At 41.0% G+C, this 19,052-nt stretch overlaps 1 protein-coding gene across 1 annotated transcript in view; it reads right to left on the bottom strand.

Annotated features, from left to right (window-relative positions):
* Positions 1 to 11,267, bottom strand: part of BBS7 (Bardet-Biedl syndrome 7) — a 50,060-nt gene extending 38,793 nt beyond the window's left edge. The window contains exons 1-4 of the mRNA XM_036762276.1: positions 11,129 to 11,267; positions 7,375 to 7,440; positions 3,887 to 3,949; positions 116 to 291 (exon numbers count right to left, since the gene is read on the bottom strand). Of these exons, the coding sequence (XP_036618171.1) occupies positions 116 to 291; positions 3,887 to 3,949; positions 7,375 to 7,440; positions 11,129 to 11,164 (341 nt within the window). The 5' untranslated portion in view covers positions 11,165 to 11,267. The remainder of the gene's footprint in view (positions 1 to 115; positions 292 to 3,886; positions 3,950 to 7,374; positions 7,441 to 11,128) is intronic.
* Between the last annotated feature and the right edge of the window lie 7,785 nt (positions 11,268 to 19,052).

Here is a 19,052-nt window from a genome sequence, read left to right as displayed (position 1 = left end):
TGGGGCTGGCCCCAGAACACCACTGTAATCTATTCAGAAACAGGGTTTGATCAAAAACTCCTCAGCCTGCCAGAAGACCTAGTATGTTTAAAAATAAATGAAATAATGAACATACATAGCTTTGATGCTTTCTGTGAGGTTAGTTTCAAATGAAAGAAACTGCTTCCCCCTCTTTGTGAAGCCTCTGATTTCGGAGCCCATAGCCACAAAAATCTTCTCCTGGGGTGTGTTAAGTGCTCCTCCTAGCTCTAGCCGTGCAATCTTCAGCCCTGGCAAAGTCTTGAACACCGGCTGTAAAAATCATTAGCGAAATAATTAAAAAAGCCTTTAAAAAATCTTCCTTTTTGTCATTAAAGAACACTGAGAATCACATGCAAAGTACAGAACTTTAGTGAGCACAATCAGATAAAATTTCATTTCTATTTTTAGCACTCTTTTCTGCTAAATGCTCTTTAAATAGTTATTTATCCAAATAAGTGCGCTTATTATACATGTATATTTCACAAAGCTAAAGCCCAAGTACTGTTAATATAGAACAGGTAAGGTCAACTAGCAAATTCACAAGGGACTTGTTTAGATCTTGAAAAATATCACCTCTGATAAGCTGTTTGTTTGAATTAATCCTTCCTTAAGCCTTCACAGTCATTGGGGCCTGTCTGTCAGCTAAGGTATGTGAATTTAAACCCTCTGATACCTAGACCAATAGCACAGAATTTAACTTTACTTTTGCTAACACAGGATTATCCTTCAGAGCAGAACTGCAAACAGAACTCTTATGAATTTACTTATATTTCTGTGCTGACATCTCATCAGTCTTTTTTTTTTTTTCAAATAACAGGTTTGTTTTTTCTCTCCCTACCAATGTCCCCTCCTCTGCCTTCTGAAAAAGAAAAACAAAACTCTTGTAACACAAATTCCCACACTGGCCTCATCCCAGAAATGTACATCACTTTTTGTACCTTGACTCTATCACCCCTCTAGCTAAGGCATGTAGCATGTTCTCGGGCACTGCACTGACCAGAATTCTCCATCTTTCAGAGCTGTGTGTTTCTCCAGTGTTATTCTCCTGGTTTTGCTCCCTTCACTTTGCATCAGGGCAAAGAAACCTCCCCAGGTTTCTCTTAAACTGTCCCTTTCATCATTCCATGATCTGTTCGGCCCTTCCCCAGCTGACAGGCATCCCCTTAGTTCCCCGTTCTTTGCCATTAAAAAAAAAAAAGAGTAGCTATGAATACTTTTCTACGTAGAAGTCCTTTTCCCCTTTCTTTGTTCTTTTTGCAGGGTCAAAGGGAATATAAACAGTTTAGTGAATCTTTAGGCCTGATCCAAAATTGCTTTCCAGAATGACTATACCAATTCATAGCTGTGTGTGTGTGTGCGCGCACACGCGCGCACGCAGGCAGGTGTGCATGTGCACACCATAGCCAAAACTCAAAGCTTCGAGGTAAAATATGTGTGTGTATGTATATACATATATATATATATATATATCTTTTACAAGCAGCCATAAAGAGTCCAAGTACCTAAGTACCACACATATATGTGTATATATATATATATGCATGTCTATATGTGTATGTGTGTATATGTATATATACATACACACACTGTAGTCATATATAATATATACAAATATACATAGTACAGGTATGTGCATCTGCCTCACTTTGTGTATACGTATACACAAGCATGTATATACATACTATATGTCTGGACGTATACATGTTTACATGTGCGTGTGTGTGTGTGTGTGTGTGTGTGTGTGTGTGTGTGTGATATGACAGGGACAAAGCTATGCCTTTATCCATGGAGGAAGTTTGGCAATCTTGAGCCTACAGAGTGACCTGCCCTGGGTCACACAGCCGGTACGTATCAGAGTCAAGACTTGAACCCACGCCTTCCTGACTCCGAGGTTAAGGCTCCACAAATCATGCCCCACTGCCTCTTTCTATACATACACACATAAAATAATGGCAAAAAACAGGTGTAATCCTACCAGGTTAAAAAAATAAGACTTTAATGGAATAGAGAAATTTCAAGCATTCCTGATAAAAAGACCAGAACTATGTAGAATCTGTGACATGCAAACAAAGGAGAAATGAGAAACCTAGAAAGATAAATATATTTGAACAACTGGAAAATGCTAGATGATGTATAAAGGCTTACTCTAATAAGGGGAAGAGAGACGACTGCCCCTTGAAAATCCCTCTCTCTATGGTCACAGAGGTAGAAAAGAAAGAAAGGCAAAGTCAAGGGCCTGGGAATCTGTTGTACACTAGAGAGGAAGAGAGGAAAGGAAAGGGAGGGAAAAAAGGAATATATTGGAGAACAATGAGGAAGAAGGGGGATGAACTTGTGATTTCTCCTAAATGTGCCACATGAGAAGAGTATACAAACAGAGAAGAAAGGGTGGATGGCGAGGTAGCTCAGGAACTTCACTCATATCTGAACCAGACAAAGGCAGGTTGAACACACACAATTTGGTAAAGAAATATATTAAATTCAACAGGGAGACAGGTGGGGACAAGGAGAAAAGAGAGGAGGCTTAAACGAAAGGACCGAGTCAAGGAAGGAATATTCACAAGGAAAACAAACTTTAACTCTGGACAAGAGATCAGAAGTGGGGATCAAAAGGAGAGAAAGAAAATATAAGAATTAGTCATCAGAATTCTGGACTCAGTAAAGATAGGCAGTAAAGAGAAAGGGATCAGGCTCCTTCAACTACTCATTACTAATACTGATCATACTTCTCTTGTGTTACCATATTCTTCTTTATATAGAGGAAATGGGAAGAGGGGAGTATAAGAGGACATGATAAAGGGACAAATATAATTAGCAATAGTAACACAGAATGTGGATGGTATAAACTCACCCACATAATATAGAAGGGTAGGAAAATGGGTAAGAAAGCAGAGTCCAACAATATGTTACTTAGAGGAAGCACACTTTAAAAACAAAAATCCACATACATTTAAAAGGAGGGATTAGAGCAGAATTTATTGGGCTTCCAGTGAATTCAAAAAAGCAGAGATGAACACTGTGACATCAGACAAGGCAAAAGTAAAAACAGACATAGACTGTGTTATGCCAATATAATAAACATGATACAACTTCTTAGTTTATTTATCCAGTGCCACACTAATTAAATTACCAAAAATTATTTTATGGACCTACAAAAAATAACAATCTGGAGGAATGAAAGGTTTAGAACCTCTTAAGAAATAATGAAAAAAAAGTGGTAACCAAAAAACCTATTTGATACTTGTTTTAACAAAAAAACAAAAGAGAAAAGTTGGTAAATGGAACAGATCAGGCTCACAAGACCAAGAAGCAAATGAATTCCTTTCTGAAGCCCTAGAGATTTTGTCTATAATACTCAAATGTATATTATCTTATGTTGTTTTCAGGTTTTTTCACATTTATACAGCCAGAATGTAATTTCCTGGAATTGTCTTCTATCCTCTCTTTCCCACAATGCCTAGTATGGGGCTGAGCACAAAGGGCACATTTAATGATATCTAGTAATTTCTCATTTTGCCTTACAGCTAAGCTCCCACTGTTATTTTTCTCCAAACACCTCTAATGCTAATCGAAGGTATATCTAAGTTTAAGGGTCTATAAGACAAGAAAATATGTGCATTTTGTTCCCAACTATGAGTGGCGATGACTTTTCCTAAGCTATTTATGAAGCAAATGCATTCCAAGCTATCTGCTGTTAGCCTATTCAGTGAAAGTATTTGTGTCTGAAACGAATTTTCTCTTTAATTTTTTTAAACATTATCTCTATTATCAAGATATTCATTTTAGGACTTTTTAAGCTTAAGTATAAGAGAATGTAAGGAGAGCATTTCTCTCTCTAAAGCACATTCCAAAGTGCTCCACTTACCACAGCCTCCCCTTTTTTGATGCCAAAACATGTAGCCACCCCATCCTGATCTCCAACGACCACCTTCAACAAATTGAACAGGATAAAGTCACTTTTTACATTTGATTACTCATGCATAAAAACATTACTGTATTTTACTATTCAACAAATATTTACTTGGTATCTACTCTGTGCAAGGTACTATACTCAGTGCATAAATTACTTTGGATTTGTACAGATTGGAGAATCCAGAAAAAATAAACACAAAAACCCAAAGGATTATAAAACTAGACGTAGGAGGAAAGGTTATGGATATGTATCGTAAGGAGGTATGTATCTAGATGTTCTCCAAGTGGGAGCAGAACAAGAGTAGGTTGTCTTAAATTGTAGCAGGGCAGATTAAACCTCCAAACACCCATAAGAATTTCCAGAGCTTATCCCTTAGAAAGGATTACCCCAGATGGCTGTGGTCTATCTTCTCCTGACACTCTTTAATAATATAAGAGGCATCCATATGTCTGTAGTGGTTTAAGCAATGTTTCGTGTTGAGACAAAGAGACATAATATGCAATGCTAAAATTTTGTCCCTGATGAAGTGTGGCATTTTGGTTGGCACTAAATTTGATTCACTACTTTACTAAGTGATATTATAGGATCACAGATTTACAGATAGAAGCTACCTCTAATTATTTTGGCCTAAGCCCTTCATTTCATGGATGAGGAAACTGAGTCTCAGAGAAGTAAAGCGATTTGTCCAAAGCAGCAGAGACAAGATTTGCATTCGAGTTATCTGACTAAACTAAGCACTCTTTCCTGGAGGGCTAAAAAGGATGCCTCCATCACCAAAATGTCTGATGACTTCTTTCTATGTAAATCCTGTTGGCATCATTTGGCAATTGCTTAAAAATCCTGCTCCTGTACTAATGAACAATCAGCCACCCTGTAGAAATCACTGAATTCACATTTTCATTAAAAAATCCATCTTGTTCATCAAATCACACCAGAGAGATGTTGCTGTACCCTTACCGAAAATGTGATCAATATGAAGGAGGCAGTTTCTTTGAACCATATTGTGGGTTTTTGTTTGCTTTGTGTATTCCCAAAGACAGTGCTTCAGGGAATACTAAATACAAGGCTCAGAAGAGCAGCGCCTTGAACTTACGCATTGTTTGCCCAGTCTGAATTGTGGAATTTCAAACATATGTTTCTGTTCCCACACTACGGCATACTGCAGCCACTGAGTTAGTCCCTCCGTAGTTACATGAAGCCTTTCCTCATCTTCCCAGTTGCTGGTGCCCTCCTTCCCAATTATCTGGTATTTATTCTCTTTATATTTATTTAGTAGATACTTCCATATGTACACGTTATGTTTCCTGTTAGAATGTAAGCTATTTCATTCTCTGTATTGGCATCCCCAGTTCCTAAGCACAGTGCCTGGTACTATGTATGTGCTTAATAAATGCTTGTTTATTGGTTGATTTCCAGCATGGTAGATGGACAGTGAGTGGGCTCTAGAACTGAACTGGAGGAAGAGTGAGCTATGTGGCATCTGGGAAACTGCACGGAGTTTTTAAGAAACCCAGATTACTCCGTTGTGTGAAAATCATCTTCAAGTGGGCTCCTGGTGATGCTGCATACTTGTGAAGCTTGGGACACATAATCTCTGAAGACTTTACAAGTGACCCAAAGTTCAACAAAAGAGAGACACCCATGTCCAATTACAGCAAACACCCAAAAGTGGTGGAAAGGGTGTCACCGAGGACATACACTCAGACAACGAGGTGGGCCCATCATGGGGCAGAAGCAAGGGATGAGTCATGGCCGGCCAGTGTCCCACTTGTATCCACCAAATGTAAGAAGCCCTAGAGGATCTGGAGCACCAACGGTGAAGAGTGAGTGGTCCTCCCAGGGTGCAGGCAATGAGGGGCTGCACAGCCTGTAGAGAATTTTAAAATAATAAACATCGCATTCTGAAAGGAAGTTAATCAGGAGAAGGTCCCCAATACCCAAGGCCCTGTTTGTCACAGTTCAGAATGGTACATTCAGTGTCTCCAACTTCTGTGCTTCTACATTCCTGCATCTAAATAGCAGATTCGAAATAAACAACCATAGATACACAGCACAGCAGTTGTAAAGACAAAGGAGAGCCTGAGTTACTTCTGTCTGTCATTGTATTTGAAACAGTGAGACAATGTGTGAACTGCAAGGCACTATATCTTTTGTTTGGTATAGGCAAATTTTGGTTCATATATGAAATACTTTACTGAATTTGTACAACATCTTTAAAATTGAAATTTATTCTTATTTTTAACTCTTGGTATTTTAAAACTAAAGAACAAATCAAGAAAATAAAACGACATCAGTGGTACAATTTAGTAAGTGCCTAAACTTTGTCTTTTGCAGACATTTCAGCTTTATTAAATTTACTGTGAAATAAATTTACTGTATATTACTGTAAATTAAATTTATTAAATTTACTTGTGAAATGGGATTTCTATAAGTCTCTTTATAAACTTATCCTTATGTTTAAGATCTTTTCTAACTTTGTACATCTGTTGCTTCATATGAAAGAAACATTTTGAAATTCAAATTAATAAAAAGTATTCTTTGATCAACCATGAGTGAAGACAGAATATCAAATCTGGCTCTACTGTCTACTGAAAACAAATATGAATAAATTTTGAGGAAGTTACTGACAAATCTGCAGAAGTTAAGGCTCAAAAACAAACTGTATGTTAATGTTCATTACTGCAACAGACCAACATGTAGGTGTAAGTTTTTTCTCTTTTAAAAAAATGTAATTAAAAAGTTTTTTTCCTTTTTTCTTTTTAACACTATAATATTTATTTTTTAATTAAAAACATTTTTACCACATGATTACATACAAAGTTCATTAAAAGACACTTTTTGCTGTCTGCATTTCTTTTCTGGCCAATATCATTAGTTGTTCCATGAGTATTGCTGAAAATAATTTTGTTGTGAAGAGGAGGGAATTTTTACAATCTGTTCTTGGTGTCATAACTGTTAAGTATGCTACTGCCAACAAAATCTAGCACAGTAGGCAGATTCTCGGTGCAGAATGTACAGAAGAATGTGGATAAGAATCACTAGGGAGGAAAAACATGAACGCAGTTAAGATCTCCAGTGATGGAAGAAATGCCCGCATTGATGAGATCCAAATATATTCAAGCATTGAAGTCTTCGGATTCCCCACACAAGCACATTTATTTGAATGCTGTATATAAGAAAGTATTTGTTTCCTTACACGTTATGTCCCTGGGCATTCTCAAAGATAGGGGAAAATGAATTCATGCAATATGTTCAATTTTAAAGCATCTTTAAAAATGCTAACCTTATCAATAAGGGAAAGAAAGCATTTTAGAAACACAATTTTTTCAAAAACCGAATTTCCCTTCCCCAATAAATTTCTCAGTTAAGTCAAATTTAGGAGACAAGCCCAAGAGCAGAGGCTGCCACACACAGGGTCATACATGGGAAAGAATGAGTACCTTCTGCGTCGCTCTGCGTCCTGATGCTGGGAGCAGTTTCATGGTCTTCTGAGAGGTCACTCCTACCTAGGAAAACCAAAGTCAGAGAGTTTCTTAATTAGCGGTAAGCAAATTTCAACTGTGACTACATGGTTTACAATGAAACCCTCATAAATATCATTAGGAACAAAATTATAATGAGAATCCTGAAGGCGTGCTAAAAAGTTCAAAAGTCAACACAACTGCAACTGGAAATCAGAAACTTTCTATTTTAAATTACAAAGTAAATGACATTAGTCACTAGCTTATGACACTTTGGTAAGGGGCACCAAGCAATAATACTTCTAAAAGTTTCTGTTAAAAAAAATGGTCAGGCCAAATAATATAATCTAAAGATTCTTTCTTAACAAAGTAATTTTCCTTAAATCTCTGCAAACATGTAAATGTAACGCAAGAGTTAGTAGGGGGTCATATGGGAAATATTGATCAAGAAGAATGATGCTGACAACTACCAACTCAACTGATAAAACTCTTAGGTTCCAACCCCATACTGCAGTTTTCCAAGTATTTTCCCCCACTGGATCCTCACCTTAACTCTGTATGGTAGGGAAGGCAGGTATTATTTTGCCCTCTTTTTTTCTCTCACACCTTCCCTCTCACTCTGTAATCCCATCAGCTCTAAGCAGATGACACCCAGAGCTATATGCCAAGTTCCTGCCTCCCTCCCAAGCTCCAGGCACTCATCATCCATTGTCTACTGGACCTCTCTAGCTGGTTGTCTTGGAAGCATCTCAAACACAATCTCTTTGAACCCATTATCTTTCCTCCCAAGCCTTTCCTTTCCCCTAACTTCTCTATTTCTGTCAAAAGCACCCCATCCTTCTAGTCATGTGGATCTGTAACCTCATCAATGACTCTCCTGTCACCCTTTGTATCCAATCAGCTCTCAAATCTTGTCAATTACTACAATATCTCATGCATCATTGATCCTCCTCTCTGACACAGCCACCACCCTAACTCAGGTCCTCATCATGGCCCTCTAACCTTCTAGGTCTGATCACATCAGTCCTCTGCTCAAGAACCTGCAGTGGCTCCCACTTGACTCTGGGATGGCTACATTTCCAGGTTTAGTACTCATTAACTTTCCTTCACAACTCTGCATTGCACTATACTGGTCTTCGTGATCCGCCTTTACAACATTCATCTCCTATCTCCATGCCTCTACAGAGTTTCAGACCTAGAAAGCACTCTCTCATCCACCCCTTAGAATTCCAAAGTTCCTTCAAAGTTCCACTCCCAAGTACCACTCCTACAGAAAGCCCTTCCTCCTTGCCTAAGCTTCCATCTTTGTACATCTTACATGACCCTCCCCAAACATACTCTGTTTCCCTGTGATTCTCTTCCCTGAACAAGCCACTCCCATCTCTCACCTCTTGGGCATTATCAATTATCACACCTCTGGGCATTATCAATGTCTATTCCCCTAGGCCTGGAATGCTCTTCCTCCTCATCTCCCCCTCCTGGCTCCCTACAATTCCCAGCAAACACCCCCTTCTATGGGAATCCTTTCCCAAGCCCCCTTAGTGCCTCCCCTCTGTTGACTGTCCCCAGCCGACTGCGCGCACAGCTTGTTCAGACATAAACGAAACGTTGGCATGCTGTCTCTTCCATTAGACTGGGAGCTCCTAGAGAGAAGGGACTGTTTTTTGCCTTTCTTTGCATATTCAGCGCTGTGCAGAGTGCCGTGCACGTAGATGGCACTTAGTAAATGCCTGTTGACTAACTAATCGACCAGGTACTAGTGGACCACCCAAAAATACGTGCACTGGATAGTTCTGATATTTAATTTTCTATGTACTCACTGTTCCCATCCAATAGGATGTATGGTCCCTGAAGGCAGGAACTGTTTCATTTTGTCTTTAGTATCTGGTACATTGGGAAGGGGAAGGTCCTTCCATTGGAATAGGAAGATCCCTATGAGGAAATCCCCACCATTAACGCAGATTAGCATATGTTCTCCTATTTAATTTTCCACAGTTACTTGAAGCAACAGAAGGTTAAGAGAGATACCTAGGGCCACAAAGAATATATCAGGGGCAGGATTTATACTCAGGCTTGTCAGGTTCATTATCTACCTCCATTAGAAGGTGAGCAGAGACTGTCTTACTTTTCTGTAACTATTCTCAGGCTTAGCCGAGTGCATTGCATATACTGCTTAATAAATGCTTCCTTCATTCATTCATTTATACAAGCTCTATGTGGTCCGGGCCAGGTGACTTGACCTTTCAGTTTTCTAGGCCAGCTGTGTTGTTGTTGAATTGGTTCAGTTGTGTCTGACTCTTCATGACCCCATTTAGTGTTTTCTTGGCAAAGATGTTGGAGTGGTCTGCCATCTCCTCCAGTTCATTTGACAGGAGAGGAAATTGAGGCAAACAGGGTTAAATGACTTGCCCAGAATGAAAAATCTATTAAGTGTCTGAAACTGGATTTGAACTCAGGAACTCTTCCTAATCCCAAGGCCAGTGCTTTATCCAGTTGGCATCAAATTCAGATAGAAACCTGGGGCCACTAAACCATATATAAGCATCTCCAAAAGCCGCATAATGACTTAGGAAACCATGCATTCACATTATCCATGTCCTATTGTAGCTTTATTTATTTTGGGGGAGTGTCTTGGCTCCACGTTTGATACCTCTGTTCTAGACAAAGACTCTCAGCTGCAGAGCACATACTGATCTGCCCCCATGAAGGAAGTGTCCCTATGGAGACTTCCTTCCATTGATTTAGTCCTAGGTCAAGACACGAAGGGAGGGAGGAAGGAAGGAAGGAGGGAGGGATGGAGGGAGGGAGGGAAGAGAGAAAGGGAGGGAGAAAGAAAGAAAGAATGAAAGGAAGAAAGAGAGGGAGGAGGGAAGGAAGAAAGGGAGGAAGGAAGAAAGGAAGAAAGAAAGAAAGAGAAGGAAGCATTGTGTCTTCAATTCAACGAGCACTCATTAAGCTCCTATCATGAGGAACTTTGCTGTCCTGGTGGCTGGGGGCATAGAGGCAAGCTACACCTGCTAAGGAAACAGCTTGGCACCGTTCTGGATTCAAATCCCACCTCTGACACCTGCTGCCTGTGAGACCTTGGGCAAGTCACTTGAACTGTCAGAATCTGAGTTTCCTTGAGTGTAAGATGAGAGAGATGGACTCGATGGCCTCTAAGGTCCCTTCCAGAGCTAAATCTATAGTGACCTTGGGCAGCTCACTTCCCCCTCTCTTAGGCCTCAGCTTCCCCATCTGCAAAATAAGTGCGTTCCTTTCTGATCTGTCTGTGGAATCCTGTGAAGGTAAGGATCGGAGAGATGGAGGGAGAAGAGAGATGAGGGGCATAGAGAGGAGGGGGTGAAGAGACAGGGAAAGTGGAGAGTGATGGAGAGACAGGAATGAAGAAGGAATGAAGGGTGGAGGAAGGGGAAGGACGTATGAGGGATGGGGGATGGAGAGATGGGAGAGGAGGGGGGATGAGGAGGGGGAGGGGGGAGGGACGAGGAGGGCTGGAGGAAGGAGGGGAGGGGGCATGGGGGAGAGGTGAGGGAGCGAGGAGGGGGAGAGACTAGGGGGATGGAGGGAGGAGAGGAGGGAGGAGGGCAGGCCCGGGCAGCCGCCGCGTCGCTCACAGCCCCGCAGGACCCGCCTCCCGGGGCGGCAGCCGCAGCCGGGGGGCGTCCGTGAGCAGCGTGGCCGCCCGGCTGCGGGGTAGCCCGGCCTGGCTCCTCCGGGCCGCTTGTCTCACCTGCAAATAGTCGGAGCGGTTCAGGGTGAGCTCCATGGCGGGGGCGGTGGCCGAGCGGGGAGGGGCAAGGTGCTGGACCCGAGCGGAGGAGCCGCGCACGAAGCCCCGGCCCCTACCGCAGCCAATGGGAGCGCGGGTAAGATGTGGGGCGGGGAGAAGGCGGGGCTTCGTGCTGCGTCACGTCGGAGGACCCGCCCCCAGGCGTCCGCGCAGCCTCCCTGGCACCCAGGAGAAGGCGAAAGACCCGCGCTGGGAACCGTTTCCATGACGACGGCGACGCCAAACTGGCTCCGCCCCTCCTTAAAGCTGTTTGCTCTCCCAGGGATGGGAGGGGTTCTCTGCTCCAGGAGGAGCCAGACCGAGAATCCTTAGCCCCAGACAATTTGTCAGATCACGAGCGCCAGAACAAGCCTAGGCAACAACCTTGATTTCGCATTAAATCTTTTCTTTACCCGCTCCTTCCATCTTCTGGCTCTCACTAAGATATAGCCTCCATATCTACCGATCAAACATTAGGCACCTACTATGTGCCAGGAACTGTTAAATAAATACAAATATAAAAAAAAACAGTGGTTGGCCTCAAAGAGCTTAAAATCTTATGGGGGAAGACAGCAGGCAAAAGGAACTGAAAAGGGGGGAGGAGATCGGGCGGTACCCAATGTGATAGAGAAGTCAGTCAGAGAAGTCCCGAAGTCGGGCAGCCAGGTGAGAAGCGTCTGAGTTGAACTCTCTCCTTACCGAAGGTTTGGAGTTCATGGCCCCGCCCTCCAATCAGAGGGGCAGAGGATAGAGAGGAGGGCAATTCCACGGCTGATGAGCTCTTACAGGTTGAGGAGGTTCTCCCAATAATGAGCTCCCTGGGGCCTGAAGTCAGTCAGAGAAGTCCCAAAGTAGGGCAGCCAGGGGAGAAATGAGGATCGAATCAAAATCCTGGTGGCCTTCGTCTCACATGAAAAACGATCATAGTCTTGATTTTCCCGTTACCCACAAACACAAATGCACCACTCCCATGTTTGTGAGCTCTGAAATTGCCATTAGATCACAAGATATTGTTATTCCATCTGTCCCTGTACCTTGAAACCCCAAGCCCTCTTCACCTACACTGCAACTTCCAATCCCTCAAGCCTTCAGTTCTTTCCCAGACCATACCCCTACACCACCTATGCTCTCATCCTTCCCCCACCTTGGTGAACAATTCAACTCTGCAATGTCCCCTTCTCTGGAGTCCCTTTCCTCATATTGCCAATCTTGGCCCACCAAGCCTCAGCTTGGATCCCTCCTACATGTGTGCCGCTGAACGAAGCTGGAAAAAAATCATGAAACTGTGTTTCTACAAATTTATCTTACATAACCTCAACTGGGCACTGACTGCTGCAAAGCTATCCTTCTGTTGTTGTTGTCATCCAGTTGTTACAGTCATGTCCAACTCTTTGTGACCTCATTTTGGATCTTCTTGGCAAGGATCCTGGAATCGTTTGCCATTTCCTTCTCCAGATGAGGAAACTGAGGCAAACAGGGTTAAGTGACTTGGCCAGGTTTTAACTCAGGAAGATGAGCGTTCCTGATTCCAAGCTGAGCATTCTATCTGTTGTGCCACCTAGAGGGCCCAATCCTTTTACATCAATCTAATTCATTATCCCAAAACATAGTGGCTTTTCCAAGCCTTCTTATCCTTCCTCAAACCTCCTATGGCTCTCCACTTTTTCAGCTGAGAAACTTGCCTCACATTTTGCTGGGGAAAAAAAGCAATGAGAAGCAGAGCTCAAAGAGACCGTAAATCATAGATTGAAAGCTGGAAGCAACCTTAAAGCTAGGCCAACCTCCTCATTTTGAAGTGATTTGCCCAAATTTGTGGAGGTAATAAGTACTAAAAGCCAGAACTTGGGCCAAGGTCCTGGGACTCCATATTGAATCTTGCTTTTCTTTCCTCTACCACACCAGAATGCCAGACCTGAGAGGGCTCTTTGACCATAAACCATGAAGATATGACCAGCAAAATGGCAGGAAAGACACTTTCTCTAAACCAGATCAGAAAAGAAAGGAATTACATGCCAAGTATGAGATAATTACAACAGATTTCACAAGATAAGAAGATGGTGGATTCCATAAGTACCTAAGGGGTTAATGGTGAACCAGCATTAACCCAAACATTCACTGAGTGTTCTCCAGTCAACCCTGTGGGCTCAGGGTAGGAGGCAGAAACTTCCTAGGGTTGTGGTCTCAGCTTCACATCCCCTCCATAGTGATCCTTCCCAAGTACCTCCCAGGCCCCAGGCCCCAATATTCAAGAAGCCACCCTCAGTCATTGATTGTGCCCAACCAAGCGAAAGGAAATGAGGGGAGGGAAAGGAGGAATTGAAAGGCTGAAAATCATGCAGGCTTCAACTAGTTTACCAGGCCCACAGTCCTAGGTTAAAGAAAGACAACAGTAAGGAATAATGCAAAGGGGCTAGTCCTGTCCCCTAGCAGTGACTCAAGACTCAAAGCAACTCCTTATCTCCTAAGGCAAAGAGGCAAAACCGGGGCCTGGGGACTAACTATACATCTGTGGAGGGGTCAAAGGATGAGAAACCAGGAAAACAACAAAAAGGCCGAAGCACCCAAAATCGAAAAGCCTCAATAAAAGCTTTACTTCCAGATCTGTGTGATGAATGGTGAGAGCACTTTGTCCCCAATTCACAGCATGCACAGTTATTCTGTGATTGTCCCCTATTCACTTATTATATGAGAGACATCTAGCAATCCCTGACCAAAAAAGAAGCCCATCCCTTTAATATTTGGTGCTTCTGCGTGTCTATGAACAATGTGGCATCACGACCTCCAAGGATAAACATTTGAGATTCTATAATTCAACTAAAGCCCATAAATATTTGTTAAGCACCTACTATGAGCCAGGCACTCAAAGAGCAATGGATAGTGTCCATGTAAGGAATCAAGATGAGATACAAGGTTTATCACTGAGGAAATATACGATCAGAAATTGAGGTCGTCAGATGCTGTAGCGAGGTCGAGGCTGATAGATGGATGGTCTTTAGAGCACTGAACCAGCTGGAAATTTAAATTATAAATAAAAATAAAATAATAAATAAAAATCAATAGAGGAAGGCCTCTAGCACTTTGGGTGGGTCCCATATGGAAGACTAAGGGGAGAACAGGCCAAAGAATTGCCAGCTTGGAAGAACACAGACGGGCCGCCATCTCCACTGATGGTGGGAATGCCCACATCGCTAAGATCATGGGTCAATGGAAATAGTGAAGTAGGGTGCCCTTATCATGGGTTATTTTGTATCATAGTTATCCTCCTCCTAGACTGTAAGGTCCTTGAGAGATCTCTCAAAAAATATTGATGAAGTACATACTAAGGTACAAAGAAAAGTAAAAGACAATCCCTGCCCTCGAGGTGCTCGAAGCCTAAGGGGGCAGACGACATGCAAATAAGAACATACAAACAAGCTACGTGGGACATAAATGGGAGATAATCAGCAGAGGGGACTCTGTGGTATTAAATTTGGTTCTTGTTGTTAGGCAGGATGTGGGAACTCCAGCTTTGGCTGGTCACTTTTGTACCAAACACCTGATGCCTAGGGGAGGTGAAATTGCAATTTGTTTTGCTTCTTATTCTTAGCATTGACAAATAAATAATAATTAATAAAATAATAAAAATTTAAAATAAAATAAAAATAAAGTCATAATAATAAAAAATTAACCATTCCAGTATCTTTGCCAAGAAAACCCCTAAATGAGGTCACAAAGAATTGGACACACCTGAACAACACAATCCTTTATTATTTAAAAAAAATTTTTTGGTTATTCTGCACTTGACAAACACCAACAAACATTTCCATATAGAAAGAACAGAGGATTGCATATGAAACTACAAAGCTGTATTATGTAGTTTTTAAAAGTATGTAGTAAACCCAATTAATAATTTCCAAATCCTTTTATTGGTTAGTGACCCTCTTAACTTTCTTATATTCTCTATTTCTTAAAGTGCTTCAATAAACTTTTTCTTTTCTTTTTTTATATCACCATCATCACTAGCCCCTTTACTCCCCTTCGTATTTCCAAATTAAAAACAAACAAACCGTTTTGTAATAAATAAGTATAGTAAAACAATACAAGTCCACACATAGCCACATCCAAAGCTGTATATGGCTCATCCCACAGCTGTCATCTGTCAGGAAGTGAACATGTATAACCTATATCGGATTGCTTGCTGTCTTGGGGAGATGAGGGAGGAAGGGAAAAAAAAATTTGGAACTCAAGATTTTATAAAAAAAATGAATTTTGAAAACCATCTTTACATGTAATTGGAAAAAATAAAAAATAATTTACCCAAAAAATGTGTCTGCCAAAGATGTCCATCATGGTAATGTTGTTGGTGATAGCAAAAATGAACCACCAACTGAAGCTGTTGGCTTCACTACCCAGATCATTGTCCTGTCAAGGCCAAATCAGTGCTGGCTATGTCCCTGTTCCAGACTGTCACACAGTTCACATTGTTTGCAAGACTGCTTTACCAAAAGAGAAGACTGATAATTGCTTTGGTAAAAAGCTGGAAGATGTCCCCAAATTCCTGAAATGTGCTGATGCTGCCATTGTCGGCGTGGTTCCAGGCAAGCCCATGTGTGGAGCTTCCCCAGCAATCCTCCATTAAGACCGGGGTGGGTCATTTTTGCTGTTCATGGTATGAGGCAGACCATTAGAGTTGGTGTCATCAAGGCAGTTGACAAGATGGCTGCTCCAGTAGGCCAGGTCACTAAATCTGCCCAGAAGGCCCAAAGGCCAAATGAATATTTTGTCCAACAGCAGCCACCCCAGTCTTAATCATTGTCTCAGAACTGTTTGTCTCAATTGGTCATTGACATTTAATAGTAAAAGACTGGTTAGTGATTACAATGAATCATAAAAGCTTCAGGAAGAAAGGAATGGTTGTGTTTTTTTCTGGACATTTGTTTCATGGCAGTTTTGAGGCATTCATTTTTAAAATCTGTAATTTTTAAATGGAAACAACTTGATAAAAAATCTGTCACAGAATTTTTGGACCGTTAAAACAAATTTTAATGTGGAAAAAAAACTTTACCAGAAAAAGAAGCTGCAAAGATTTTAACCTTTTCCATCATTCCATAAATAATTTTGATTATAATGGTTTTATGTGTGCAGAAGCTTTTCAATTTTATGCAATAAAATGGTCCATTTTATCCCTTGTGATCTTCTCTATCCCTCTTGCTTGGTCAAGAGCTGTTCCTTTGTATATAACAGTGAAAGGGATCTCTTCCCCTATTCCTCTACTTTTTGTTATGTGATCTTTTAAATCTAGGTTTTGTACCCGATCTGGAACTTATCATGGTCATGCTATAACAAATTGGCTTAAATCTTCGTGCAGCCTGACCGCTTTCCAATTTTCCCAGCAGTTTTTGTCGAATACTAAATCCTTATCACAGTAATTGGCATCTTTGGGTTTACTGAACACTATGCCACCATGCTCAATTCCCTCTGGGTCTTGTGTACCCAATCTGCCCAATTTATCATTTTTCCTAGTTTTAACACATTCCCTATAGTTTTTATGATTACCATTTTCTAATAAAGTTGAGATCTGGAATGGCGAGGCCTGCTTCCTCTCCACTTTTTTTTTTCATTATTTACCTTGAGATTCTTGACTTTTGATGCCTTTAGATGAATTTTATTTTTCCCCCAGTTCTATGATTGGTATGGTACTGAATAAGTACATTTATCTTAGTAATATCATTTTTATTATAATGGCACATCCCAACCTTGAGCAATGATTATTCAAAGATACTCTTTGCTGTATTAAGGAAAGGTCCACTTATTCCCGCGATTTTTAGGGTTTTTGTTGTTGTTAAAGAAATGAATATCATAGTTTATCAGAAAGCTTTTTCTTTTTCTGTTGTTGCAAAACTGGGACTTAGACTGTTACGAGATTTATAGTTTATCCCCAGTCCAGGGAAAAAGAGGATCTAAATGCAGAATTTTGGCAGTACTGGGCTACATGGTACCAGCCATGTAGTTATAACTGGTGAAGAGACCAGAGAGGCTTCTTCGGCATCACCCCACTCAGTCCAGTATAAACCACAGAATAAACCCTTTCCCCAGGGTGGGGAAAGACTATATATCTCTTAATAGCAAACTGAATTCTGGTTTCAGATATAATCATGTGATTATTTTTTTAAAAGTTTAGTATGCCTTACTGGGTTTGTAGTTTTCCAAATTTAGAACCAACCCTGGCATAAATCCATCTTGGTCATAGTGTATACTATTTTAAATATCTTCTTATAGCTTTACTAATTTTTATTCATATTTTTACATTGATATTCATTATTATATTAATTTTGTTTTCTATCTCTGTTTTGTCTCTCCCTGGTTTAGGTATCAACTTTATTTCTATCCATGAATGAATTTTGTAGCATCCACTCTTTTCCTATTTTTTTTTTGGAGGTGGGGAGGCAGGGAAATTGGGGTTAAGTGACTTGCCTAAGGTCACACAGCTAGTAGGCGTGTCAAGTGTCTGAGGTCAAATTTGAACCCAGGTCCTCCTGACTCCAGGGCCGGTGCTCCACTCACTGTGCCACCTAGCTGCCCCTCTTTTCCTATTTTTTTAAAAGTTTGTATTTTTCTTTGAACGTTTGATAAATTTACCTTTAAATCTATCTGCTCTTAGTTTTGGGGGGGAAGAATGCATTTATGGTTTTTCAATTTCTTTTTCTGAGACTGGGTTATTTAAATGATATATCTCTTATCCTATCAATCAAGGTGTTTTGTATTTTTGTAAATGTTCACATATTCAAGGTTTTTATTTGTACATAATTTTAAAAAATAGGTTCTGATAATCTCCTTTATTTTCTCTTCATTGTGGATTCTCCTTTTTTACTTTTAATACTGCATAATAAGCCAGCCCTGACTCAGGAAAACCTGGTAGGTCAGGTTTGAGTTTAGAATGCAGTGAAACACTTGTAGATCATTAGAAATCACCAAAGGGAGGTTAACTTATTCATAGCAGGGAGAGGATGTTCATTAAGGAGAGAACATTGATTCAGGTGGGCATAGCTTCCCTGCCTCTGTGCTGCCTATGCTGACAGACTGCCCAGAAGGGAGGAGGAGGTGACTGGTTAGGCCCTGCATTTTTTTGCACTTAGGCTGCCAGGAAGTTATATTCAGATCCTTAGTATTTGTAGTGATTAAACCATTTTTTCCATTGTGTCCAACTCTCTGTGACCCCATTTGGGGTTTTCTTGACAATGGTAACTAGAGTAGTTTGCCATTTCCTTCTCCAGTTCATTTTACAGATGAGGAAATTGAGGCAAACAAGGTTAAGTGACTTGACAAAGTCACACAGCTTGTAGGTGTCTGAGGCCACATTTGAACTCAGGTCTTCCTGACTCCAGGGCTGGTGTTCTATCCACTGAGCCACCTAGCTGCCCAATAAACGTTTAGTAAGCGCCTACTATGTGCCACGCACTGTTCTAAACACTACGAATATAAAAAAAAGGGCAAAAGGCAGCCCCTGTCCTCAAGTACCTTACAATTCAATCTAATGCCAGGAGGTAGGTAGCTAAAGGCATTTCTCTTTGACTGCTGGGGCCTGTCCTGAGACTGCAGAGCAGGGGATTTCTGGATTTAAACAGTACCAAAAGTTCATGCTTTGTCACAATCCATATAAGTGGATATTAACACATAACACTAGGAAAAATATTCAGTCTTTTATTAAGGTCTGAGGCATCACATCAAATATTCAACTGTAAAATACATGTGAAATTTGGAAAGCTTTTAGAATGAATATGCTATTGGTACAGCATGAAGGGGATTTTTTTTTCTTAATGTCAATAGAAACAAAGTTTGCAAGGTAGAAACTGCAAATCATATCACTTGAAAAGTTATGAGCATCTCCAGGACATGCTAGCTGATG

Source organism: Trichosurus vulpecula, chromosome 6 (genome assembly GCF_011100635.1).
Source record: "Trichosurus vulpecula isolate mTriVul1 chromosome 6, mTriVul1.pri, whole genome shotgun sequence".
Classification (NCBI taxonomy): Eukaryota; Metazoa; Chordata; class Mammalia; order Diprotodontia; family Phalangeridae; genus Trichosurus; species Trichosurus vulpecula.
This window is presented reverse-complemented; position numbering and strand designations above follow the sequence as displayed.